The sequence below is a fragment of the Triplophysa rosa genome, linkage group LG19, assembly GCF_024868665.1.
Source record: "Triplophysa rosa linkage group LG19, Trosa_1v2, whole genome shotgun sequence".
NCBI lineage: Eukaryota > Metazoa > Chordata > Actinopteri > Cypriniformes > Nemacheilidae > Triplophysa > Triplophysa rosa.
The window spans coordinates 6,267,757-6,295,457 of NC_079908.1; the positions used below are offsets into that span (position 1 = coordinate 6,267,757).

Consider the following 27,701-nt stretch of genomic DNA (forward strand, 5'->3'; position numbering starts at 1 on the left):
ATTTAAAATTCACTTTGTATCGTGTTACCTTTGTGGACATAAGCTATTTATTTAATTTCTGACATTGTGCAAAAAACTAAAATAACCTTCAGATTATTCACATTTTTATTCATAACATTCCATACATACAGTACACATTTTAAACCTACATTCTTAAAATGTTGGTCAAAAAAGTCCATTTTATGTTTTAATTACCTGGATAGACACTGCAAACCTTATTATATATATATAAAATAACACTGTACACGTCAAAACCTATTGTTCATTCATTTAGAAACGTCGTGAATTGATGAATACGCACAAATCTATGTATTGCTTCGCATTAGGTCAGGTCCTCGAATCTGATTGGACGAGAGGCTTTTTAAAAGCGCAGTGTCAAAACTATTACATTTATCAAAACTAACATATCATAAATGACGTATAGGACACATATTTTTTCGCAATTTATTTTGTGTCTAGTTTTGTAAAGAAATGCATACAGTATTACAGTATTATCTTAATGGCATTTATGTTCCTCAAAAGTAACGGAAATCAAGTCAAATGTATGTTTGGTAAAAGTTTTAACGAACGTTAAGTGTCCTGTCTAAGGGAACCAATTTATGAATCAACCTGTCTTCGTGTTTATCTTTGTCTTTATTTCTTTATTCACCATTTGTCCGTTATTTTCATACCCCTTGCCAATAGAGACGGTAACCTTGACTGTGACTCAAACCCGTGCTAGTTCCCTAACTAAACAGCTTTCTGGGCCCCGCACGAGCGCGTTCGAGTCAGGGCAGCCAAACACGACTAGGTAGGCAGCACGTGACGCTTTGAGTTAGCCGTGAATGTGCTTATACCCACCCCGCCTCTCTCCAGCTGATGCCCGCGCCCTGTCAATCTCTATCCCAGCAGAGAGAACAGACTGGGGGAAACCGAACCAGAGCGGGTCCGCTCCGTGAAAACATCCATGGGTGGCTGTGTGGGCAGTCATCATGATTCTTCAGGCAGTCTAAACGAGAACTCGGACGGAACCGGAGGTAAGGAACCGATGCGTTTCCAGGAAATGCGCTTTGAGGCAATTTGTGGTGTTTTGGGTCTGCATACACACACACACACACACACACACACACACACGTCGCTTTTCCTTGTCTGCTGCTCGGCTGCTTAGTTTCTGGAAACAGCGTGGTGGGCTTTGCATCGCTTTTTGAGGGGCACGATCCCTCACGGACCCTTGTTTGGCTGTAGAAACGAATTAATTGTGATTATGCAAATGTTTTCACAAACCCCCTGTCACCCTTTGTCTTTGGCTAGTGAGTCGTTTTGCATGTAACACCTTCTACTAGCTGATTAGCTTTAGCGGTGTCGGTTAAATATAAAGAGTGTGTTAGCTGTGTGGCTAGTGTGTGTTTGTGTTTCTGCTCCCTTTAATAAAATGTGGGTCATGGTTTTGGCCTTGGGTTGCAGAAACACGTCTGGTTATCTTCATGTAGTTTATTTTACACGACAAGGCTTCAAATCCCTTCCTCTGGTTTTCTGGGTTATTGTGTTTTATATGACATTCTAGATGTGGCTTGTAAACACTGTCCATGAAGATGGTTTAGTAAATAATATATTTTCTAAGGTAAACTAAAACAGTGGCTCAAGTTGAACCTTCAGCATCATTATTAAAAGTTGACTGTTTTCACTTGTTTATAATCGTTAAGACCCCATGAAGTGGCTTTTCAAGCACCATTTACTGTATTGAAGTATTTACTATTGAAAGTTAGGGTGGGACATATCGAAGGGATTGCCCCCCCTTAAAAAAATATTATTCAGAGCTGTGAACCATGGTGGCATCTGAAAAAAATGCTGACTTTTGCATGTCAAGGATGGAAGGGATCAAGGATTCTCTGAATCAAACGTTTGCTTCACTTTTGTCTCCGGAGATACTTTCATCTGATTGATTTTTAAAGGCAGCATAGATTCGCTGCCTTTGATATCCCACAATCCTGTCCGTGTCTACAGAAAAGGGCATCCACTTATTAAGCTTGCTGTCACTCATGATCAAACCACCATTTCTGGGTCCAAACACAAAAGCAAATAGTATAGTTGCGGTGGATTTTTTTCATTATTATGTTTAATAATTGCAACTTAAACAACCTAGTTCAGACAACTTTTCAGGTGGTCGTTACGTCATGGCGACTGGTCATTTCAGCTAACTTGAAAATGACCAGGAAAGTGGTCCGAGGACAGTTTCTAGGCTGTATAAATTTACGTTTTATTTTCAATTTGTGCTTTTAATTTCAATTCTACAATTCAAATATTCACTTGGTTATCGCAATTAATGCAGCCCCTGATTTGCTATTGCTAATTAGAGAGGGGCGTGTTTCATTTTTCAGATCATTTTATTGGACGAAAATGTGGTAAGTGCAAGTTGACTCATCAGTATGTTGGGTCTGTTTTCTGAAGATCGATAGCTACAAAAAGTTTTTGTAAACCTTTACGCAAACACTAGCATGTACAGTATATGACCTCCAAGAAAGACCTTACAGTCACAAAACTGTGATTCTGATTTTTTGTAACCTGAGAAACTCTCTTTTAGTTCTCTTGTGAGACTAAGAATTTCCTGTTGTCTGGTTTTGTCCGTGCTGATGTCATATCAAAACCTGTGTTTTTGGCAAAGTAAAAGCTGGTGACATACAGGAGGATTTACTACTACTTGTGCCAGTCACAATATAGATCATATGTAACATGTCTGCGACTGCTGCTCCTCTGTCAAGGTCTCACTTGTCGAACAAAAATAGCTCCATAGATGCTAGACAAAGCCTATGGGACTGAATTACACCTAGTGTGTCATTATTGTAATGACTGTAGCACCCTTAGATGAAACCCAGAGCAGTCCCTGCCATTGACAGTTACCTGCAGACTTAATGGCTGCTAATTTTTCACAGCGTACAGAGCTCCATTTGGATGTCAACAATGTAACTTCTCCTTGGGGAATGGTGGTAGGTTCCGAAAGGGACTGCGTTTGTTTTGAAGAGCGAGGCAGGAAAAATGGAGCTGTACTGTCTGGAAATTAAAGGTGACGTTGTGTTAGGAATTACAGAGCTTAAGGACTTTAAGTGACAGTTCACCTAAAAATGAAAATTCTGTCATCATTTACTCACCTTCTTGTCATTTCCAAACTGTATGACTTTCTTTCTTCTGCAGAACACAAACGAAGATATTTTGTAGAATGTTGTTAACTGGCACCCATTCGTTTGCATTGGTGAATTGAAGTGAATGGGTGCCGCTGCTGTTCCGTTACAAAATTTCTTCAAAATATCTTCTTTTGTGTTCTGAGGAAGAAAAAAGGTCATACAGGTTTAAAATGACAAGAGGGTGAGTTTTCATTTTTGGTGAACTGTCACTTTAAGGAAATATTAAATTAGGTTTTGAGACCGTTTACCCGTGCAAAACCAGGTTGAGGTGTTCTGGTATCGCTGGGGTTACTTTCACATCAAATTTTTCAGCTGATGAACGACATTAACAGCCAATCAAAATACATATAAATTTAAAGGGCTCACGCATTTAAAATGTGAAACTTAAGCGTATATGCTTGCTGGTTGTATATATTATCGTATATATTGTTTCTTAGTGTGAACGGGTTTAAATGCTTAGATTTTTTTAAATGGATGTGTGTTTTGTTGAATTTAATCCTTCTACACTTAATGCCTCTCAGCTATTTTTGCCGGCTGAACACCGTCAGCAGTCTTCTTGCTGTACTAAGTCCTCATCTCGGTTGTTGTCTGAGCCTCTGTTGTCTCCTGCGAGGTGAAACCTGAGCGCCCTGTCTGTCTTGCATTATGCAGCGTTCGAGTTCAGGCAGGCGAGCACCGGTCCTCATGCCGAACTCGCTTCACTTGGATCTTTGGGTCACCATGGAGATAAACAAGGAACTGATAGATCTTGACCTGTTTTCTTTTAATGACAATGGCCATGTTTCTCCTTTAGTGTGATGGAATGGCGATTTATCTATAACATTTATATTTTACATCTCGAACTATTATGATTTTAATTTGGTTGAGATATGATTTTGATAACTGCGAAGCTATTGGCTGACAAAAGTTCTCAATGAAGTCACCCATACCTGTTTTAATAAACTAAACACTGCTGACTATCCATTTCTCAAAGTGCCTTTGATCTCACAAGATGCATCGGTGGCCTGCTGAGAATTCAAGACAGCTGGAAGGTACGTTTTCAAGGGCAGGCAACACAAAACAGGTTATTGTTCATGCAAAATGTGTGAAAGACAGTGTTGAAAGTTTTTCAATGCTCCGAGACGAACGAGGGAGAGAAAGTGACGTGCTATACAGAGATGTTCAAGCAGAATCAGCATGCTTTGATGTTTTCCAGGCTTTAAATGCACGTCATTCAGCGCAGTGTGACACACGACAGCACCAACAAGCACAGAGGTTACAAATACAGCTGGTTTCCCTAAAGTTTAAACGCTGGCGCTATCACAACGATCTTTCTTTTAAACGTGTTGTTCGTGCACGCATGTGGATTTGATTAAAACGTCTAGATTGAGCTGTCTGATACAACTGCATGTGTTTATTGAAAAGGGTACATGTATGCCATTATCAGCAATGCAGTGATTGAAGATGGAACAGACATTATATACTGTTGTAAAGCCAGCAATATCATTTGTACGTTTTATTTACATGTGCGCATATACAGTAGGAATGTAGTATAATTCTTAAAGGTGTAGTGAAAGTCATTTCAAACCTGTATGACTTTCTTCTGCAGAACACAAAAGAAGATATTTTGAAAAATGTTGGTATCCAAACAACATCGTACTCCATTGACTTGCATTGTATGGACACAAATTCCACATTTCTCAAAATATCTTGTTTTGTGTTTCACAGATAAGAGTCATATGCAGGTGGGTAAATAAATTGACAGAATGTTTACATTTTTTTTTTTATTTGAATTCTTACATTTGATACATTGTCAGTGTGGCCAAAATGTTGAAAAAGAACTGATAAGATGCTAAAGGTAAGATGCTGATAAAATTCTCTGACTGTTACATTATTTCCAATTTCATTACGTCTTCAAACCTACTACACAAATGCAAGTTCTTAATGTGCTTAAATTAACTTTACGTATAATTTAATTCCATCTGTAATGAGGTTATCTGATGGCATAAAAGCTGTCTTTGAAAGCCAGTGTTCTTCTGTGGAACACAATAAAAATGTTAAATTTAACTAGCATGTAATGATACAGAAGACGGTGCTTATTGAGTTGTCGCCATCTTCTTATATTGTTAAGCTGCCAGCATAGAAGCTAAAGACTGTCTGCATTATAATGCACATGCTTGAAAGAATTGTACAGATTTCTCCGTATGAATTGAAAGTGGTGCTTCTTTAAAACTAATTTTTTATCATTTCCATTAGCATACGTTTCTCCAAGATAATCTCATATTAAGATAAATAACAATCCCAGATAGTCTTGAATCCAGAAAATTAAATAAGCAGTTATTTATGCTTATTGCACGGCTCGTTGGAATGCTTGATTCTGATTGGCCAGTTGCGACATTTGCAGGTTCGTTATTCCCAGATAACAACCTCTCAAAACTAATAAAACACGGTAACCCGGATGCAGCAAATCATTTTGACAGGTTTTTTGACAAATTAACTATAAATATGTTTTTTATTAACATGACATTATATTTACAAATGATTAAGCCAAATTGCCTGTTCGTGACATTTGAACATCATTTCTTAACTTAAAACAGAAAGTAAATGGCTTTTCTTCGCGGAAGGTCTGCATTCAGTAAAAATGAGCTAATAAAATATTTTGAATTCACATTTCATGTCCAGTTTTTTCTCATTTGGCAAGTAGCCGTGTAATAAGCGGGATAATGTACAAGCAGCCGGCTGTTATTGCGAAATAAGCGATAACAATTTATTTCTGCGATAACAACCGGCTGCCTGTACATTATCCCTTACATAATAACTAGGGTTGCCAGGTCTGCAGTTTTCCCACAGAAGCGGCCTACTTTTAAACTGTTGCAACCTTTTTGTTTAATTCCGAGGGTTAAATATGGATAGATTTTGTTCATCAGCTTTCATTCCTAAGATAAGATGAAGTTATTCATGAGAACATGATGTGTTTAGGCTTACTACTTTACAGTGATTTTCAAGAAAAAATTGTGCGCTATACCTGACAATGGCTGTAAAATATGTGATTTTGAGATATGGAAGTGACATACTTTAAGTTTTGCATTTGGCCTGGGGTCATTGGGTTTACGCTTGTTGTTTTCAAAAGGCCATTGGGCTGGTTTTGTTATGCAGAAGGAAATATTAGTTCGACCAATGAAGTGGGTTTGTTTGTTTGGCCGAGGGGCGGGGGAGTAGGTATCTCCTTGAATAAACCCTTAAGAGGACACTTGGAACCCGAGATGAAGATTGGAGTATTCATCTCCGGAGACTCCCAGAGATCTGAGATGCCTCTGCCCAACTGACCAGAGATTGTGTGACCTGACCCTTCTGACATACGATAGGCTTCTTGAACTTGGCCTTTGAAAGGAGAACCGTTCCTTCACGTTTTCTTTCCATTGCCATCTTATATCTTCCGTGGCGTATGACACAATCTCGAGAAAACCCAAATGATAGACGATTGCCTCTATGACAGTGGTTCTCAAACTTTTTTGTTGTAAGGCCCCCTTTGTGTAGAGTGCATTGCTTTGCGGCCCCCCAAATAAAGACTTATAATCTTAAACTTAAAATTTTAATTAAACCAAGAAAATATTCAGTTAAACAATGCTAAAACATCAATTCTTTTGGTTGGTGGCATTGTTTTTCTGATGTTTGATTGCACAAAATTTATGATAAATATCTATATTTCTATAATGCCACAAAATCTGTGGCCCCCCTGGAACCATCTTGGGGCCCCCCAGGAGGCCACGGCCCCCAGTTTGAGACACAATGAGACACAAAGCTCTTGCCAGTCGCTTTTGAATTATTGACACTATGTATGAAGTCCCGGCTGGGTCTCGACAGGCTGAGCTCCTCGGCCGGTCGATGTTGTAGACTTAATTGCGCAGGCCAATTGCGCAGGCCAGGGCTTGTCTTTCACCTCACCTTTTTCCCTTTCGTTTTCTCTCTCGTTGGGTTTGTGTATGAGAGACTTGTGCGGAGGCCGGGCATGGCCGATAGTTCCCAGATGTCAGCACGTTCTCACAAAAGGTTCTCTTAGAGCCTCGCGGCCTGATGGGAAGTGCATACAGTATTAAATACCTCACGAATGAAATGGGTTTCTGGGTGTTTTTATGGGGGTGTGGTGGTGAGGTTTTCCCTAATGGGCTTTTGATGCTGGCTTTGAGAAAATAAGGAAATGATAAAAGGAGGACGAAATGTCAAATCGAATGTGTGGAGTGCAGAGCAAAATCATGCGGCACTTGCACACGAAGTGAGTTTAACCTCGCTCGCCATCACAAAACGTTCTCCTTTAGGAGCTTAATCCAGATGGTCCTCGTTTGGGAGTCTTGTGAAAATGAAATTCACACAGCCTAATCCAAAAAACTGGGTTGAATCTGTGGACTCTGGTGTTTTGCTGTGCTGTCAGTTTCCACTCAATAAAAACACTAAAAGATGTTTTCAAATGCCTTTCAGGTGTTTTAACTCTCGTAAATGCCTTGTTCGGTTTTGTTAACTATTCTGTTGTTCTTAGGCCTGTTTTAAGGCAGAATCACGTGGACCGTTGTAGTAACCTTAAGCAATCTTACTGCCGATGAGTGGACATTTCTGCACTTGTCATTCTAAAGGTTTATGACTTTCTTTCTTCCGCAGAACTCAAAAGAAGATATTTTGAAGGAAGTTGGTAACTGAGAAGCACTGGACCCCATTCACTTCTATTGTATGGACACAAAACCAGTGCAAGTGAATGGGGGCCAGTTAACAACATTTTTCATAATATCTTCTTTTATGTTTTGCAGAAGAAAGAAAGTCATAAAGGTTTGAAATGACATGTGGGTGAGTAAACGATGACAGAAATTTTATTTTTGGGTGAACTATCCCTTTAAGTAAAGTATAATAGTGTAATAAAAGGAATATAAAGTAAAATAAAGCCAAGGCAAAACTAAATTTTAAGTTTGTTTGGTTCAACTGATTTGACTTTTTTTGTGATGTTGAGAGACCTGGCAACTGGCAATTCTCAGTAAGAGTTAAAGGTACTTCTTGCCCAAAAGTTGAGTAAACCGTAAAAACTGTGAAGCCGGTTGCAATGAAATGAAGTCAAGTAATTTTTTATTATTTGCAGTGTATAGTCCAGTCTAGTAATTAAAATTTCAGGCAGAGAATCTGTCATAAGCTTTATTATTGGAATTCGACTTCTCATGTCTGCAGTATTTGCAGTTTTACCATCAACTACATAAGCCAACAGCATATTTCTGTACGTGACTTGACATTTACTTCAGTTTGTGACGTTTACATATTACACAGTCCTGCATGCGCAAATTTGTATCTCTGTCATCATCCACATCTTAAATGTGTGGATTTAGCTTGGTACGATCAGCAACCCCTCACTTCCAGGCAAATGTAACATCAGTCCTCTTAAATGCCACGATGCCTCTAACAAATTAGATTAATGTGGTCACCCGTCCATTTTACGGTGTCGCCAGTGCATTATTTACTAAACAGGAAATGGAATTAATCGGGCTATAGATTTTCTGTCCGTGGCATGGAGATGCATGCACCCTGAGGGAAGTTTACACCCTCGACGGCCTTACGACACACAATGGCCGTTTTTCTTCCTATAAAGGATCGTTGTTGTGGCCCTTTGCGTATTTACACTGCAATATGTTTGTAATGACTCAAAGCGTATTGTTGCTTGCATCACTATCAAAGTTGTTTTGTGTGAGTTTACGGCTCTGGAGAAGGGTCAGTAATAATCTTGTTTTGTGGACAATCTCATTTTGCTAGCCGTCACAACTCCCCGCGTAGTCTTTTTACATGATTAGCCGTTCAAGCGCAAAGAAAATACACCATAATGAATATGCCGTGAGAGGAGTTTTTGAAGATCAGGAACTATAAGTGATCGAAATGAATTCGCATCAACCTCAAGCTGAGGAAAAACTGTACGGGAATCTAATTTTAGCAGCCGCTGTTCGGCTCTTAGCCGAGCAACGTGCTGTAAATCATAATTTAAGTGGATTCATGTCATTTTGATGCCGTTGAACCGAATCGTAACGCGGGGAATGAATTCAGGAAAGCTTACATAAGAGCTAATGGAAATAATGATCCACTCAGGGTTAGAAAACAGCACCTCAGACATGACGCAACCTTTTGACCGAGAAATCGCTTCCATTGTATCAAATTCTAGCATCATCATGCTGTGGTGCTGATCTGTGATCTGCGCATACAACAGCATCTGTCTGTCTGACAGAGAAGCTTAAAAATGCTGCTCACTTGGGTTTGGAACAAAGCACAGGCTCCTCTTTGAAATGAATGAGAAACGACCTACCATTTGCAAACCCACCTGCAAATATGTCCCGTTTAAGTCATTTTGTAACTGTGTCTGTTGTTGGTTCTTTAACAACAGGAAGAGGTCATCAGCGAGTTACTTTGTCACTGAGGAACAGCTGTGGGTTCGAATGCAGACAAACAGGAAGTGGGCGCTCTGAACTGCATTCAGGAAGGCACAATATGATGACGAAGGTTGATTTGGGGTTGTGGAAATGTTGTTTTAGGGTGTTTCTTTGTAGCTGGTGTTTCTGGGTCATAAAAATGCTCAATTTTGATTCGTTGCATGCAACTTCATCTGATTTTTTACAATTTGTCAGTGGTCTTGTTTTTGGTTGCTGAACATCTTGCCAGATCTAAATCCAGATGCTGTCCTGCGAATCAGTTTGACCTGGCTGATTCCAAACTGAATTTGAAGGGATAATTCAACCAAAAAGAAAAAAAATCATCATTAATTTACCCTCACGTCGTTCAAAACCTGTATATGACTCTTTCTTCTGTGGAACACAAAAGGAGATGTTTTGAGAAATGTCTCTGGGGTTTTGTGTCCATGCAATGGCAGTCAACGAGGGTTCAGTGTTGTTTGGTTACCAACATTCTTCAAAATATGTTATACTGGCTTTGAATGACATAAGAATGAGTAAATAGTTTTTTTTTTAAGTAACACTCTTTCACTTGGCTCATATACCATTACCTTGTTTTCACACTGATAATTTAAAGGTCCAGTGTATAAAATGTAGAGGCATCTAGTGGTGAGGTTGCGAATTGCAACCAATGGCTCACTCCAACCCCTCCCTTTCAAAGACCTACGGCGGCTGACACAGAACGAAGATGTCGTCACGTTTTCGCTTCTTTGCCGAATGAGAGAAACGTATTTGCGAAACGTGCTCTGTAGAGCAGTTTGCCCGTTTAGGGCTACTGTAGAAACAACATGGTGAATTCCATGTAAGGGGACCCGTGGTGTATGTAGATAGAAATAGCTCATTCTAAGGTAATAAAAACATAAATCTTCATTATGTAAGGTCTTTATACACCTCTAAAGACATGGTTATGTATATTATATTGCATTTCTGTCAAAAAATACTCCAAAAAATTACACATTGGACCTTCAAATGGCATATGCTCCAAGCAGCGCTGGGTAGGTTTTATCCCGGGCTTTGGTGGTTCTACATCCTGCGTTCCAGACTGAAAGGTTGTATATAATAGCAGCCAGATGTTTTACCCAATAAATCTTTCTTTCTCAGGCCCTCTGATGTAACTGCTTGGATTTCAGCCTTTGGTCATTCTGCCAGTGGTATTCAATGAGAGTCTGTGTGTCTGCAAGCTATGTGCTGGTTTATTGAGAGCTCAATACATCTCAGACACTCCGGTTTTGTTTTCGACAAATGCCAATAATGTGGTATATGTGTGTTCTCGAGGGGGACGGGTAGAAGCAGACAGGAGACAGCTCAGCATTGAGCGGAATGGTAAAGTGCAGGGTTCGACGCGTGCCGTAACTTCCTTTTCGTAAGGAGTCTTTCATGTCCAATGGTAACACCCATTCTCATTGACAGCAGGTTTATCGCTGGAGGTCACAGATCACCGGGCTTTATTCACTAACAGGCGTTCCCGACTTCATTGTTACGCTGGGCAACTGAGCATAGGTTTGAAAATCAGCTTTTTGTTGGTTGGTATTGTTTTGTGGTGTCGAAATAACATTAAGTTATAAAGAGAGAGAGCCACAGGAACATAAAATATGCCAAAAATGTGTACAAATATTTCTGACACGCAATGTTTTGTGGAAAAAAATCTGTTTTTTTCTGTACTGACATTTTAACACTTTGTATTGTGGTGGGGTCAGCACAAATATATGCCAAGTAAAATGTAAACCACAGGCCCAACAAGACAAACAAGAAAAAAAAGTGAATTTGTGAGCCTTTCTACCTACCATTTATCTGCTTTTCTAAATTCACTCGATGGCACAGTTCCTGCAGCGGTCCAGGAGGTGCGAGACAAAGCGAGCCCTTTGAATCTCTTGAGCCGTTAATCTCACCCAGTGCTTCCAGACGTCATTATTTGAACCCACCATGACAGTCCAAAGCAGGCCGTCTCAAAACTGGCTCGCATCCCAGAATCTGGTTGTGCTGTTTAAGACTTCTGACCTAAGTGTGGTATTGCTTCGATCTTTAAGTTGCATTTCTGCGCATATTTTGTTTTAATGTTGAACTGTAACTACGCAAGCACCGCCTCCCACATTTACATGTTGCACACAGAAATCTAAATGAGAACAGTAATGTATAAAGAAATTTAAGAAATAAATATATTACAATGGGAAAAAAATGTTGGATAGGTTTTTTATATCTAAATAAGTATATAAAAATGCTTAAATAAATGTAAAAAATAAATAAATGAAAGAATGAAATATAAAGTTCAAAATAATCATTAAAGGAAAACTAATACAAAAATAAATTTAGTCCTGAATTATTGTTAAAATAATTTTATATTATTAAGTCTTTGTTTTCTTAATATTATATTTTTTCATTAAATTTTTGGTCCTTCACATAGTTTCTGTAGTTCTATTAAACCACTTTTTTTGTCAAATATTAACATTTTAAACTAAGTTTATATATATTAAGATATTTTAAACTATTTATATATTTTTGACCCTCCATACAGTTCCTGCAATTTTTAATTAAGCACTTTTTACCAAATATTAACATTTTTAATGTATGTTTAAATATTTAAACAATTTGAAATTATTTAAAATTTCTAACTAATAATATAATTTTTTGGTTCTCCATAGAGTTCCTGCCATTTTATTAAAGTACTTTTTACTAAACCGTTTAAATATTTAAAATGTTTGATATTATTTCAACTTTTTATTTATTTTTGTCCTCTATACAGTTTTTCACATTTTATTGAAGCACGTTTAAATAAACTGTTTAAATATTTGAAGAATAACTATTACAATGTCCTTAAAATTACATTTCATGCAGTGTGTAATGTTGTAAAGTTGTAAAGCCGAAAGTAAGTCGACTCTGAATCACGCGAACGAGTCGTCTGTGGTTCTAATTGTTGTTGGACACTCCATAAACCAAAGTAGGACCTTAAAAATCACAAATTATTTACTCTTTAAATCATTTGAAATGATTTAAACTTCGTTAATATTAAATATTTTTTACTCATCATTTATTAAAGCTACAGAACGCAATGTAATACTGTGAGTTTTTTTTTACCACAGCACAGTAAAGGGGGATTGTTGAATTCCACGCGCATGCCATGGTTTATAAACCCTATAAAGCATGATAAGCTAAAGGAAGTCAAAAATTATGTTTCATCTGCGGGTGTCACTGTTGGACAGTGTTACTTTAGAAAAATAAGTGCCGTGCACCCAAGTGACCCTGTATGATCTCATATTTTATATCCTCTTGGCTCACATTAATTTGTCTTTGTGTTTCAGTTGCACTGGGGCGTAACCAGGCCCTGAAAAGAGAGAAACCCAAATGGAAAAGCGACTACCCCATGACCGACGGGCAGCTACGCAGCAAGCGCGATGAATTCTGGGATACCGCACCGGCTTTTGAAGGCCGGAAGGAAATCTGGGATGCACTTAAGGCGGCTGCGCAGGCTTTTGAGAGCAACGACCACGAGCTCGCTCAAGCCATCATCGACGGCGCCAGCATCACTTTACCACACGGTAAGAGGCCATCGACACAGATTCTGATCAGCCAGTGTGCTTTGATTCAAACCAGACGTTTGAACTGATCATATCTGTTTTCTCCTGGTTAAGTTGAGTGTTCTAGGCATTTTGACAAGCATTTACATTACATTTATGCATTTGTCAGACAATTTGATCTAAAATGACTTGAAATGCATTTGAAGCACACTATACATTTTTTTACATGTTTTGTGGAAATTGAATCCACAATGCAATGATCTACCAACTGAGCATTCATATTTCAGTTTGGTGGGTTGTTTGCTCATCTGTTTTTATGGTGTTTTTTTTTTTATTCCAAACAGGACATTTTATTTTCTGATTTTCTAAAATAAGACTTAATGTTAATCAGGACACAGGATTTCTAGCAGAGCTCTCTTAACCTCTGGACGTTTTGATGCATCACTGCCTTGTAAAAGATCCACACGCGCGCTGCTGGTTGTTTTGTTGCCTTCATAATTAATATATGAATACAATACTGTTATAATGAGTCTTATCCTTCAGAGTATTAGATCAGCACGGCAGATCAATGCTTTTTGATGCTAATCCGTGAGTCATTGCTCACTGCTCAGACTAAAGGCCAGGGGTAATTCATAGCAAGAGATATTATATGATATTTGTTGTTTTTTAGACATCACTGTGCTTTATATGGCAAATACAGATGTGTTTTGCCCTGCAATTAACTACATATAAATATATACTGTATGTGACCCTGGACTACAAAACCAGACATAAGTCGCACAGGCATATTTGTAGCAATAGCCAAAAATACATTGTGTGGGTCAAAATTGTTTTTTATTTTTTATTATTTAATTATGGATTTGAATATTATTAAAATATTAGGTAAAGATCATGTTCCATGAAGATATTTAGTAAATTTCCTACCATAAATTTATAAACTATTTATATTCAAATAGTTGTATCTCGGCCAAATATTCTCCTATCCTAACAAAACCATACATCAATGGAAAGCTTATTCAGCTTTCAGATGATGTAATGTATAGTTTCGAAAAATGACCCTTGTGACTGGTTTTGTGGTCCAGGGTCACATATATGTATTGTATGTATATTAGAGATGTACCAATATATCGGCCAAAAATCGGTATCGGCCTTTTTTTCACAAATCGGCTATCAGCTGATAGTTAAAAACATCCAAAGATCAGGGCCGATATTCAATTCAATTCAATTCAATTCAATTGTATTTATATAGCACTTTTCACAATGTGCATTGTTCCAAAGCAGCTTTACAGGAGAAAAGAAGAAAAACAGAAAAACACAGCAAAGCTAAAACACAGCACAGTGCATAGTGTTTATTGAACAAGCAAGATTATTCTAATAAATGATATCTAACAAAAGCAGTCTCCCAGTGAGCAAGCCAACACGGCCCTGTGGCGAGGAACCCAAACTCCAATAATAAATAAATGGATAAAAAACCTCTCGTCTCAGCCGGGAGGGCCAGGTCCCCTCTGACATGTCACAGCTGCCCTCAGAGACTTTAAATAAAAATGACTGAGAATATGTTTGTGAAAAATAGGGAGATCTTATTGGTTAGTTAGGGATGAGCATTGACAGATATATCCTGTCAATCAAAAGAGGACAATAAAATGCAATGAATTTGTGCTCTGTGTATAGAAAATGTCAAGAAACATCACCAGTTTGATGTTCAATATTAATAGTTATTAAATTAATTAATAACACATAATTTGATCTTCAGAATCGGTACGGGCAGATATCACTCTGAATAATCGTCTATGGGTGGAGAAATGTACAAACCCGATTCCAAAAAAGTTGGGACACTGTACAAATTGTGAATAAAAACAGAATGCAATGATGTGGAAGTTTCAAATTTCAATATTTTATTCAGAATACAACATAGATGACATATCAAATGTTTAAACTGAGAAAATGTATCATTTTAAGGGAAAAACAAGTTGATTTTAAATTTCATGGCAACAACACATCTCAAAAAAGTTGGGACAAGGCCATGTTTACCACTGTGTGGCATCCCCTCTTCTTTTTATAACAGTCTGCAAATGTCTGGGGACTGAGGAGACAAGTTGCTCAAGTTTAGGAATAGGAATGTTGTCCCATTCTTGTCTAATACAGGCTTCTAGTTGCTCGACTGTCTTAGGTCTTCTTTGTCGCATCTTCCTCTTTATGATGCGCCAAATGTTTTCTATGGGTGAAAGATCTGGACTGCAGGCTGGCCATTTCAGTACCCGGATCCTTCTTCTACGCAGCCATGATGTTGTAATTGATGCAGTATGTGGTCTGGCATTGTCATGTTGGAAAATGCAAGGTCTTCCCTGAAAGAGACGACGTCTGGATGGGAGCATATGTTGTTCTAGAACTTGGATATACCTTTCAGCATTGATGGTGCCTTTCCAGATGTGTAAGCTGCCCATGCCACACGCACTCATGCAACCCCATACCATCAGAGATGCAGGCTTCTGAACTGAGCGCTGATAACAACTTGGGTTGTCCTTGTCCTCTTTAGTCCGGATGACATGGCGTCCCAGTTTTCCAAAAAGAACTTCAAATTTTGATTCGTCTGACCACAGAACAGTTTTCCACTTTGCCACAGTCCATTTTAAATGAGCCTTGGCCCAGAGAAAACGCCTGCGCTTCTGGATCATGTTTAGATATGGCTTCTTTTTTGACCTATAGAGTTTTAGCCGGCAACGGCGAATGGCACGGTGGATTGTGTTCACCGACAATGTTTTCTGGAAGTATTCCTGAGCCCATGTTGTGATTTCCATTAGAGTAGCATTCCTGTATGTGATGCAGTGCCGTCTAAGGGCCCGAAGATCAAGGGCATCCAGTATGGTTTTCCGGCCTTGACCCTTACGCACAGAGATTGTTCCAGATTCTCTGAATCTTTGGATGATATTATGCACTGTAGATGATGATAACTTCAAACTCTTTGCAATTTTTCTCTGAGAAACTCCTTTCTGATATTGCTCCACTATTTTTCGCCGCAGCATTGGGGGAATTGGTGATCCTCTGCCCATCTTGACTTCTGAGAGACACTGCCACTCTGAGAGGCTCTTTTTATACCCAATCATGTTGCCAATTGACCTAATAAGTTGCAAATTGGTCCTCCAGCTGTTCCTTATATGTACATTTAACTTTTCCGGCCTCTTATTGCTACCTGTCCCAACTTTTTTGGAATGTGTAGCTCTCATGAAATCCAAAATGAGCCAATATTTGGCATAACATTTCAAAATGTCTGACTTTCAACATTTGATATGTTATCTATATTCTATTGTGAATAGAATATAAGTTTATTAGATTCGTAAATTATTGCATTCTTTTTTATTCACAATTTGTACAGTGTCCCAACTTTTTTGGAATCGGGTTTGTAGTATTGGTGCAAATTGTATATAGATTTTATGAAAGCTTAAATTCTCAAGATCATTTGTACTTTTGGAAAATTGTAATGGCATAAACTCATGAGCAGGTCTGTCAGCTTTCTTAACCGACCGGCCAGCGCTCCGATGTGGAACCGTGTCGTCATTTGTATGTACGTGAGAGTGTAAGCGCCTCACCCTCTGGTTCTCATTGTCTACATCTGCCTGGAGGCAGCTGGAGATTCTTGAAGGCAGTTGTCAGGGTCTCCTGAGAGCCGGGCTGCCTGGTGACGCTGTGGAAAAACTCTGGCTGTTACTTAGCCTGCGAATCAAAACATACTTTTCTCCTCTTGTCATACCCGCGTTTTGTTTCTTTTATTTTCCCTCAGAGCTGTCGTGATTTGATTTTTTAATCTGGAATTTATTTATCGGCATTTTCATTTACTTGTATGTTTGCATGCTTGGCAGACGCTTTTATCCAAAGTGACTTATGATGAATAATGCATTAACCATTTACATGCCGTTCAAACGGTTTATGGTGTTTCACGCTTTGCCTTTTGAGCTACAGGGACACTTTAAACGTGTTAAATGGCGTTTAAATCATTAATGCGTTTGCAGACACTGTTTGTTTTTTCTTCCCAGTGGCAGTAACATTTTTCATGATCGTTACTAAAAGGTTTGCTTGTATTGATATTGTTTTATTCTTTAATAGGATTTCTTTGCGATCATAAATGAGTGCTTTGCTGATTTACAGTAAACGCTACTCAGTACGGTTAAATCTCCTCGCCAAAAATATCACATCACGCTGGCCTTTCCAAACCTTAAACCCCCCACCACACCGGACAACTTGATGATGCCAAATAGTACATTGTAGTGAGAGTTTTTCTAGAAATCTAGTCATAAAGAGCACCAGCAATTGTCCGCGACCAGAGAAAATCCCTTTTCGCTGGAACCCAGAGGTTTTTAAGGGGTTCCAGAGCCGCTCTTTGTGTCACCGAAGGCCATGTGGTCGATGACATGAGATGGACTCGGGAGTTTATTTATAACTCTGAGACTCATTGAGTGAAAAGGTCAGAGGACAGCGAGTAACCATCCTCCACTTTCTCTTAACCTCCGCCCTGCCTAGTTCTGCTCACTTTGAGTATTTGTGGTCAGGTTTACGTGAAGAGCAGAATGGAGATTGAAGCCTCAGGCTTCATCTCAGTGGTTGTGCTTTGTGTATCTTTACCTTATTGGAATCGATGCACATTTTTTTGCATAATGCATAATTCTCCCTTAAAGAGGGAGAATTTTGAACATTTTAAATAATCGCATCCAGAATAAAAGTTTGTGTTTACATAATATATGCTGGTGTTCTGTGCATATTCATTTTGTATTTATAAACACATACACATAAATGCATATATTTAAGAAAAATATAAAATATAACTATTAATAAACTTTTATTTACAATTTCAATTATTGGTAAATATAAATGTATACATTTAAAATTTATAGACAAGTATGAGTATGTTTTGTCTTTATAAATACAAAATTAATATGCACAGTACACAGATATATATAGATATATATTATGTAAACACAAACCTTTATTCTGGATGCGATTAATCGCGATTAATCGTTTGACAGCCCTAATTTTAAAGCGATAGTTTACCCCAAAATAACAATTCCGTCATCATTTATCCTCATGTCATTCGAAACCTGCATGTGACTTGCTTCCGTGGAACATAATTGAGGATATTTTGAGAAATGTCTCAGTGGTTTTGGTTCCATACAGTGATATGGGGTCCAATGTTGTCTGGTTATCTTCTGTCTGCAGAAGAAAGTAAGTCCTACAGGTTTAGAACAAACACACACACACACACACACACACACACACACACACACATATACATGTGTATATATATATATACTGTATATATATAAATTAGATAATGTCACAGCTCAAAAAAATGAAATTAAATGTGTTTCGATATCTACCTGTATGGTCATTTAGCCTGCTTATTGACTGGTTTACAATATGTATGTACATTATGTTTGATTTTTATGTATATGGTTAGTGAAATATGGTTAAAGGGCTTTTATTGAGATATCAGCAGTTCACAAGTTAACGCATGCATATTTCTGAAAATGTGCATACAGGAATTGATAAGAGGAATTGAAATTTTAATTTTAAAACGAGTATCCGATTCCTGACCTGTCGATTCCGATTCCAGAATTATAATTGCTTATAACCCTAGTTGTGCTAAGAAATAACGCTTGCACACTCATAAAATAGTAGTGATGCCACAGAAGAACCATGTTTGGTTCCCTCCGAACCTTTCTCTCAAAGCTTCCTAGAAGAACCAATTTTGCATTTTTAGTCTGTAGAATCTTTTTACAGTAAAAAAACGTCTTTTTCTGCAGATACTAGACCATACAAACAGATTAGATTAGACTAGAACAGACAGAATATTTTAGGGACTTTTATTTTAAAGAATTGTGTCTTTTAACCTATAATGTGTTGATTAAACATCCAATCAGTAGACACACTGTACTAACATCTAACATTTCTAACATCTACAGCAGTTTTGGGGGTTCAGTAGGTCTGCTAAAGATAACTCCAAAATCCAGTAAAATCTAAAGAGTCTTCCAGTGCTTAACTGTAATGTATCTGTGGTCATTTTGCCAGCTTCTGATGCACCAACAGGATGTTGATCAAGTACTACTTTATTATTTAACATTTCCATCAGCATATTTGTCAGGTAGTGAGGAACTAACATTGAGTCTATTAAAGGCGGGGTGTCCGATTTCTCTTAGACGTTGTTGATGTTCAAATCACCAAAACAAACACACCCCTACCCCCATCTTTCGCTTTCGTCAGCGCTCGGCTCGGCTAGTGTCCGTCCTGTGCATTGTGCACCTTACTGCTGATTGGCTACAAGGTTGTTTTGGTACTCGGCCTGACTCGGTTGTCTAAAGCGTATTTCGGAAATCGGTTACCCCCATCGGGATGTTATCAATTTAGAGCCAACGTGCCACCATATTTAGTGTACAAAAGTCTTCTGACTGTTTACATTCAAACACAGCGTAATGATTGCTTAATAAGCTTCATATATTGAACATTTCCACGCGCAAACATATCGCTTCACTTCGGAAGACATTTATTAACCGCCTGGATTCTTTTTTTGATGGATGGATGTGTTTGGTAATGCTGGCACTGTTCAATGGCATAACAACGCTAGGATGAGTCAGGATGATATTATATATAACTTTGTTTGTGTTCGGCTGAAGCCGGGAAGAAAAGAATCACTATAATAAAGCAATGGTTAATTTTGGTGTCAGTGTTCACAGACAAAGGGTTGCAGTTAGAATGCCACCAAACGCGAATTAAGCGATTGCGCGAGGAAATTACATACAAAGTCAATGCAAAGATGCAAATAAAGGCAGGCGATGCGAATGGGGCGGCGCGTTTGCCGCGAATGCATCAATTCAACTCGAGCGAGAAATTTGTGCGAAGAGCTCATTGACGCCTACTGTTTGACGGGTGCGGAAGCGTGAAGACACTTCCCGTCGCATGATGTTTTTAGCATCACTCACTCGAAAATAACGAACTTTTCCCGTGAGTAATAAAGAGTGTGGAAAACACGATTGTTGCATTTGGTGTGAACACAGCATAAGAATCTTTCATTTTCAATGTGAGCTGGTGATGCCATGACATGACCAACAACAGCCGTTGCCCATTAAAACACATCATATCTTGTTAGGAATGAGCATTTACGCATTTGGGAAACACTTTTATACAAAACGACTTGCATAAATATTTTTGGGTTATAGTTTTGTGTCTGTTGAATCCTCAATTAAAATGTGTGGTTTTCTGTAGGGCTGCAATTTATGATAATCGATTAGTTGGGCGATTATTTTTTCAATTAATCGGATAAAAATGTAATTACATCTTTTGCTTATAATAAGTAAATCAGATATGGGAAAAGTATACACAACTGAACTCATTAGCCTTCTCCCAAAATGTTGTGAATGTCTCCATAATTAAAACACCTGATGAGTTGATTCATGTGTGTCATATTAGAAGCAACTGACAATAGTCTCTCCCAAAAGTGGGAGCGAGGGGAGGGTCGGCCAAGGAAATCATTTTTTTTGCCATGAAAAGTGAGATATTTGTCATTCAAATGTAGTGAAGTACAATAAAAAGTAAACAGAAAAAGTAATACTTAAGTACAAATACTCAAAAAGTGTACTTAAGTACAGTACTCAAGTAAATGTACTCTTCGTTACCCACCTCTAGGGCTGTAGTCAAGTCCACCATTGTCGAGTCCAAGACAAGTCCAAGACCAGGACTAGTCGAGACCGAGTCAAGTCCGAGTCCAAAGAGGTTCGAGTCCAAGTCAAGTCAAAGTCCAGAGAGGTTCGAGTACAAGTCAAGACCGAGTCCAATTGAGACAGTCAAGACAGAGACAGAAAAAAATCATGACTACAAGACCACATACTTAACTATTGATAATTTATGTGATGCAAGAGACAGCATATCTTCTATTCTATGATAATCATTTTCATTGTTGTTTGTAATGATCAAAAAGCAGATAAAATAAGGTCATTTTATTTTTACTATATAGGTATAGCACTAAAGTCACAAAGCCGAAGTGTAACTGTTTATTACTTTTTTAAGGAACTTTTTTATCAGCCCTCCTAACAGCAAGGTTGTGCAGCAATGAACACTTGTGTGCGTGTGCGCGCCTGCCCGTGCACGTGAGTGTTCGATAGAGGAGCCGCTAGAAAGAGCAGAGGCTCCACGGCTCGTTTATAAGCACGTCGGTGCCCATCCTTAAATAACATGTTCATCACAATGACAATAAAAATACGATCATCTTATCTTTAAGCCCTACTTTCCAAACTTTCTAAAATACTCAAATGCAATGCTAACTCTGAAACATGGCATTAACTTACCTCTCTTTGTGATGCCTTTGCAGGTGTCTTACGAAATTGGATGTTGTCCCACATGTTTCGGGGAAAGTTTTGTTGCAAAAAGTTTCCTTTTAAGCGCACTGTCGATACATTTATTATGGTTTGTAAAACCAATCTGTATTATGCCGCTGCTCGCTGACATCGTGCCTGATGAATGATTGATGCTGGTTCGCGCCGCGGACGAATCATTCATTCGAACCGGTTCTTTCTTTTTAGTGAACCGGTCGAACCAGTTCAGCTGAATCTTTCCCGTTTAGCGTCTCCCGTAAACACTTAATATTATCCACAAATTAATTCAGTTCTTCACTTTCTGGCGTGCATGACAGTCCCGAGGACTTGAACCAATATACCTGAGTTATTTAGTTACAACAACAGCACACACTGAACTGAACTGCTGTGTGAAAAGAGAACTTATGAGCACGCGCAGCTCTCGTTCTAGAGTCGAGAGTCGGCAACAGTTTTCGGATCATTCGTTTTTGGATCACAAGAATATTGGTCTATCAATGTTTTGTTTTGAAGGAGAAAATAAAACATATATCGCTGGACTCGGACGAGACCGACTAGAACATTTGCGAGACCAATGACCAAGTCCGAGACAAGTCCGAGTTCAAATACCAACGAGTCCAAGACAAGTCCGAGACCATAAAAAAACGTCTCGAGACCGGACTCGAGTACTACAGCACTACCCACCTCTGAACTAAATAAACCACCAAATCAGGGTATTTAGCCTATTATGTACTTTGCAAAGTGCAAACGCCACAAATTGGGTTTTACTAATATAATCTTTAATTTTGTCATTTAAAACACCTCTCCCCTTTAAACTTTCAAACTGTGCAGCTTGAAGAGATGCACGCAGAACACGTCTGACTTTAAAACTGCGCACATCGCACTGCACGGAGAGACGCATGCACCGAGAGACACGTCTGACTTTAAAACTGCGCAACATGTGCCGCACGGAGAGACACGTGTGACTTTAAAACTGCGTCACTCGTGCTGCACGGAGAGACACGTGTGACTTTTAAACTGCGCACCTCGTGCTGCACGGAGAGACACGTGTGACTTTTAAACTGCGCACCTCGCGCTGCACGGAGAGACACGTCTGACTTTAAAACTGCGCAACATGTGCCACACGGAGAGACACGTGTGACTTTTAAACTGCGCACCTCGCGCTGCACGAAGAGACGCATCCACGGAGAGACACGTCTGACTTTAAAACTGCGCAGCTCATGCTGCACGGAGAGACACATCTAAAACAGTAATTTTAAAAGGGAAGAAGATGCGCTTGATTTATAACTGCGCAGCNGCACCTCGCACTGCACGGAGAGACGCATGCACCGAGAGACACGTCTGACTTTAAAACTGCGCACCTCGCACTGCACGGAGAGACGCATGCACCGAGAGACACGTCTGACTTTAAAACTGTGCAACATGTGCCACACGGAGAGACACGTGTGACTTTTAAACTGCGCACCTCGCGCTGCACGGAGAGACACGTGTGACTTTAAAACTGCGTCACTCGTGCTGCACGGAGAGACACGTGTGACTTTTAAACTGCGCACCTCGCGCTGCACGAAGAGACGCATCCACGGAGAGACACGTCTCACTTTAAAACTGCGCAGCTCATGCTGCACGGAGAGACACATCTAAAACAGTAATTTTAAAAGGGAAGAAGATGCGCTTGATTTATAACTGCGCAGCTCGCAAGTGACGTCACAGACCAACTAATCGATAATGAAATTCGTTGACAACGAATTTCATAATCGATTATTATCAATTTTATCGATTAGTTGTTGCAGCCCTAGTTTTCTGTATGGTTTTCTTTACCTCAGGTTGTAGTCCAGTGTAAATCCCTGTAATATTTTCTTTTGAGAAATGAGGAACGGAACTGTATTGTTAGACTGAAATCCGGAAAAACCAGATGAACGACAACAGATGATGTTGCCTTGCTATCTCAATTCTCCAAGCCTATTTGTCCCATCTAAACAGATTTCCTATTGTCATCGGAAATGACATTACAGCTGTTATCAAGTACAAACTGTTTCGGTCTCAGTCGCTGCGTCTCTCTTCAGACTCTTGATGCAGGAACAATTCTTTGACTCCATTCCAAGAAATCAGCGCTAAAGCAGCTCTCCAGCATTTTATTGACTCTCACTAGCACTACACCTGCCTCATATACGCATTAACATGATGAGAGGGGTACTTAAGACTGTACTTGAGAAACAGAAGAGGTTCACAGAGAGCCAGTCGTGTGTCATCTTATCCCCTTACGTTCTCGTTTGGTTTTCGCTTTGAGTGACACACCTAGGACACGGATAATCCCGATTTTTCTTTCGTCTGCAATGAAATTGTTCTATGTCCAAGTGTATATGTCAAAACAAACTTTTTGTGTCTAGTTAGAATAAAAAACTCAAATTTGGATTAATTCTTACTTTGTTGCATCATGGTTATTAGCTTTGTTAGTTGTTTTGGATCTTTATAGTCCATCCTTTATTCTGGTTTCTACACATAAGAAACCAAAAGTTTTGCATGAACGTATCAGAAATAATTTAGTTTTTTTATAACTGATACAACACATAACTGAAACAATCCCTCACTGAGCGTTGACATTACACAGTCACTTTTGACTGACTTCCAGAGAGATATGGCTCAAGACGACAGAATGACAAACTTCCTCTTTGGAAGAAGCCAGTGATGTTGTCATTGTTCCTGTCCCAATGTTTTTGATTCATTGTGCTTAGTTCCTCTGTGGTTGAAAGGGTAACAGATTCCACAATGAGGCTCTGTGTCATAGGAATGCTCATCATGTGATGAGTGTGTCTCTACTCTGTTCACCTATTCACACAAGTGGGAGTTCCAAAAATAATATTGTGTAACATTGTAAAAGCTGAAAGTGCAGCCTTAAATGCCAAGTCTGTGCTCGTAAATGAAGAAAATGAATCAAGTGTGTGGCACACAACAAGAACATAAAATTAATGATAAAACTTTTTTCTGTTTGACTTTTCACATGCAGTGTGTGACAATTCTCGTCAATTTAAAAATGAAATGTGTTAATCTGGCATAAGAACAACGGTGTACTATACAGTATAAAGTACAGTATGAATATACCTTATAGTTTATAATATAATATATAAGCGGACGTCACAATATACCGGTATTGTCAATATGGTGATATTAATAATTAGGAGTAGTGATACTGTGTTGAAGATGAATTTTTTTATAGTGAAAGTGAATAATTCAGGTTGAACTAAGAAGGCTGTCTCTGTATAGTTGTATTTTAAGTGTGACTCGTTGACCTAAATGAACAATGAGAGAACACAAAATCAATAAAAACAATGCTTAATTAAAATAAACATGTATTTATTTCAGTAAACTAGATATTGCACTAATAACGTAAATTCTTTTTGTGTTGTGAAAATCTGATGTTGTGACAACCTTATATCAAGTATAATAAATTATTAATTAAATATAATAATAATCATCATTATCATCATCATCGTAATAATCATAATAATATATACATAAATATAATAATAAATGATGACCAGAGTTATTATAGTTTTGATTTTAGTTTTATTTATATTCAAAATTAGCTTTTATTTTAAGATTTTTAGCTTTTGTTAATTTTAGTTAGTTTTAGAAAATTTTGTCATTTTATAATTTATTTGTTTATTTTTTATGTTTCTATATAATGCTAATTCATTTTTCAATTATATTTCAGTTTATTTTTAGGGAAACATTTCAATTTTTCCTTTAGCTGCATTTTTCCCAATCATTTTTAGGTCAATATTTGATTTCAATGAAAAGAAACGTTTCCACAGTTTTAATTTAAGTAAACTAAATAACCTCGATAATAACATATAATATAACAAAATTTAGTATAGTAATAAAATATAAACAACACAATAAAAAAAATAGTGTCAAAGAGGGACAAACCCAACTGTTGGGTTGAAAGTTAACCTATGTTGGGTTGTTGAAACACAAAATTATATAAATATAAAAAAAATTAGGGGTTTATTTAACACAGCGGTTGGGTTTCTCTGTTTTTGACCCAACCACTGGTTGAAAATAATCCAGAATTTTTTATAGTGTATTTTTGTATTACATCCACGGCCTTTCATTTGGAGCATATACACTGTGTGACCATAGTCCATTGTTTTAATATATATTGTATCTCCATATTTTGTGATTTTTATACGATAATTATTGGTCATCCTCTATGTTTGCCACTGGGTTTTGCAAATATCTAACCAATAAAGATCATTTTAAAAACTACATTGTTTTTTCCATTTCCTGAAAAACATCACATTTGGATATACAAGGTTTCGGAAGGACAGCTGCGATGTATACGAATATGTAATACTCAAAATCTCATATGAGTGTTAATCCTCCAATTTTTGAGTATTAAAAACATTGAAGTGACTCCCTTTCTTGTGTGTGTTCTGCTCAGGTGCACTGACCGAATGCTACGATGAGCTCGGGAATCGCTACCAGCTGCCCGTCTACTGCCTTTCCCCTCCAGTCAACATGATCGAAGAGAAGAGCGAGTCTGAGACCATCGAGGTCCCTGAAGCTCCAGCCAGCGAGGGCCAGGAGTGCCAGCTGCGTCTGCGTCTCTCCACTGGCCGTGATCTACGCCTCACGGTCCGCACCTGCGACAGCGTCCAGCAGATGAAGCGCCGGCTGCAGGCCCAGGAGGGAGTGGCGACCGGCAGCCAGCGCTGGTTCTTCTCGGGCCGACCGCTCACCGACAAGATGAAGCTGGAAGACCTGAAGATCTCCAGAGACTATGTGGTCCAGGTGATCGTTAGCCAGCCTCCGGAAACCCCACCACTGTCGCAAAACCCCACGCCTGTGGAAAACTAATGCCTCGCCGGGAACTTTGAAGTGTGGAGATCAAATTAAAGGGCGTGGCCGATTCGGGAATGGCCGTTTCAGAGTCTAGAGAGGTGATCTCTAGAGGCCTTTCCCTTCAAACACTCACTGCCTTTGACTTGACTAGCTTCAGCTCTTCTCAGCGTTGAGACTCTGGTCAAAAGCCTCAGGGTAGAAAACTGGAGCCAGTACTTGGCCACGAGAGGTCCAATATGGCAAATGAAACTTAATAGTGATGGTTCTGCCTAAAAGTTGTTGTTTTGACGTTTATGGAGCTGTACGTTTCTTATTTCTTACGATGAGAGCATATGTCTGCAAGGCAGACCAGAGGTGTGATCTACTTGTGTCTTAAATCGGAGACACTCGGGGCCAACGGAACTTTTGAAATGTGGTTGGCCTTCAAAAGGAAGAAGGATAGTTTGTTGAACTGTTTTCTTAATGTTCGTTTTTATTAGAAACTTTGTATCCAAATATATATGAAGAATTTAAAGAAGCGGGGGCCTGTTGCAAAGTCTTTTTCCCCAGTTTTCCCCTGTTTTGATTCCAGTTCTTGTTCAGATAACCTTTCAATTGCTTATATTCTGTAAACATTTATTCTTAAGTTTTTTCCAGTTCAAAAAAAGAGGAAGTTTTTGTCATAAAGACTGGCAGATCAGCTGTTTGACCTTTTGCCTCATTTTGGAAAGTATGAATTTAGTAGAGATGGCGGTCATCGCATTTTGCAGTTAGCGGTTAGTGATATTCTAAACAAAATATCCTCCACCGAAGACCATTGAATCTCTTATACAGTCGAAATCTTCACGCAGATTTCATCAGCTTTGAGTGCATTGTGCCTCACGCATTCTGACTCCATATAACAGGAATACCATCAGAATAAAGTAATGATGTAATAAACGTGTAATAAAAATGTAATGGAGAAACCTTGAGCGAGTTATTGAATTTGATAGAGAAAACATTTCTACAGGTTGGAACAAAATTGGACATACAAGAGGATGCAATCTTTAATTGATGTTTCTCTGATGCCCCCCATATGGAATGTGTGTCATGAATGTAGCTGTTTATATGAAATGAGCATTCTCACAGTTTACTCCATATGTTTTTAGTTTTTTTAAGTTCATTTTTAAGTTTGGCCTTTATAGTGAACTTGATGAGAACGGCTGAAAGTGATGGGGAGCAGTGAGTGGAATAGAGAAGCGACGCGAGCCTCGAACTTGCATCGCCTAGCCTACAACTTCAACTTTGTGTTTTTAAATGGTTTGAAGACTTGGTCCTGTTGAAAGACAGTTTAAAAACAGCTGCATATTTTAATGATACAGAATGCGTTTTTAATTAAATTGATGAACATTTGTACACTTATGTATTGCG

General features: G+C 38.6%; 1 protein-coding gene across 1 annotated transcript; it reads left to right on the forward strand.

The window, feature by feature from the left end:
* The first annotated feature begins 521 nt into the window (after window positions 1–521).
* Window positions 522–27,694, forward strand: ubtd2 (ubiquitin domain containing 2). Its single transcript, XM_057360932.1, has 3 exons — window positions 522–1,016; window positions 12,901–13,137; window positions 25,912–27,694. The coding sequence occupies exons 1-3, from the start codon at window positions 947–949 to the stop codon at window positions 26,325–26,327; spliced, it is 723 nt and encodes a 240-aa protein (XP_057216915.1). The 5' UTR covers window positions 522–946; the 3' UTR covers window positions 26,328–27,694.
* The last annotated feature ends 7 nt before the right edge of the window (window positions 27,695–27,701 follow it).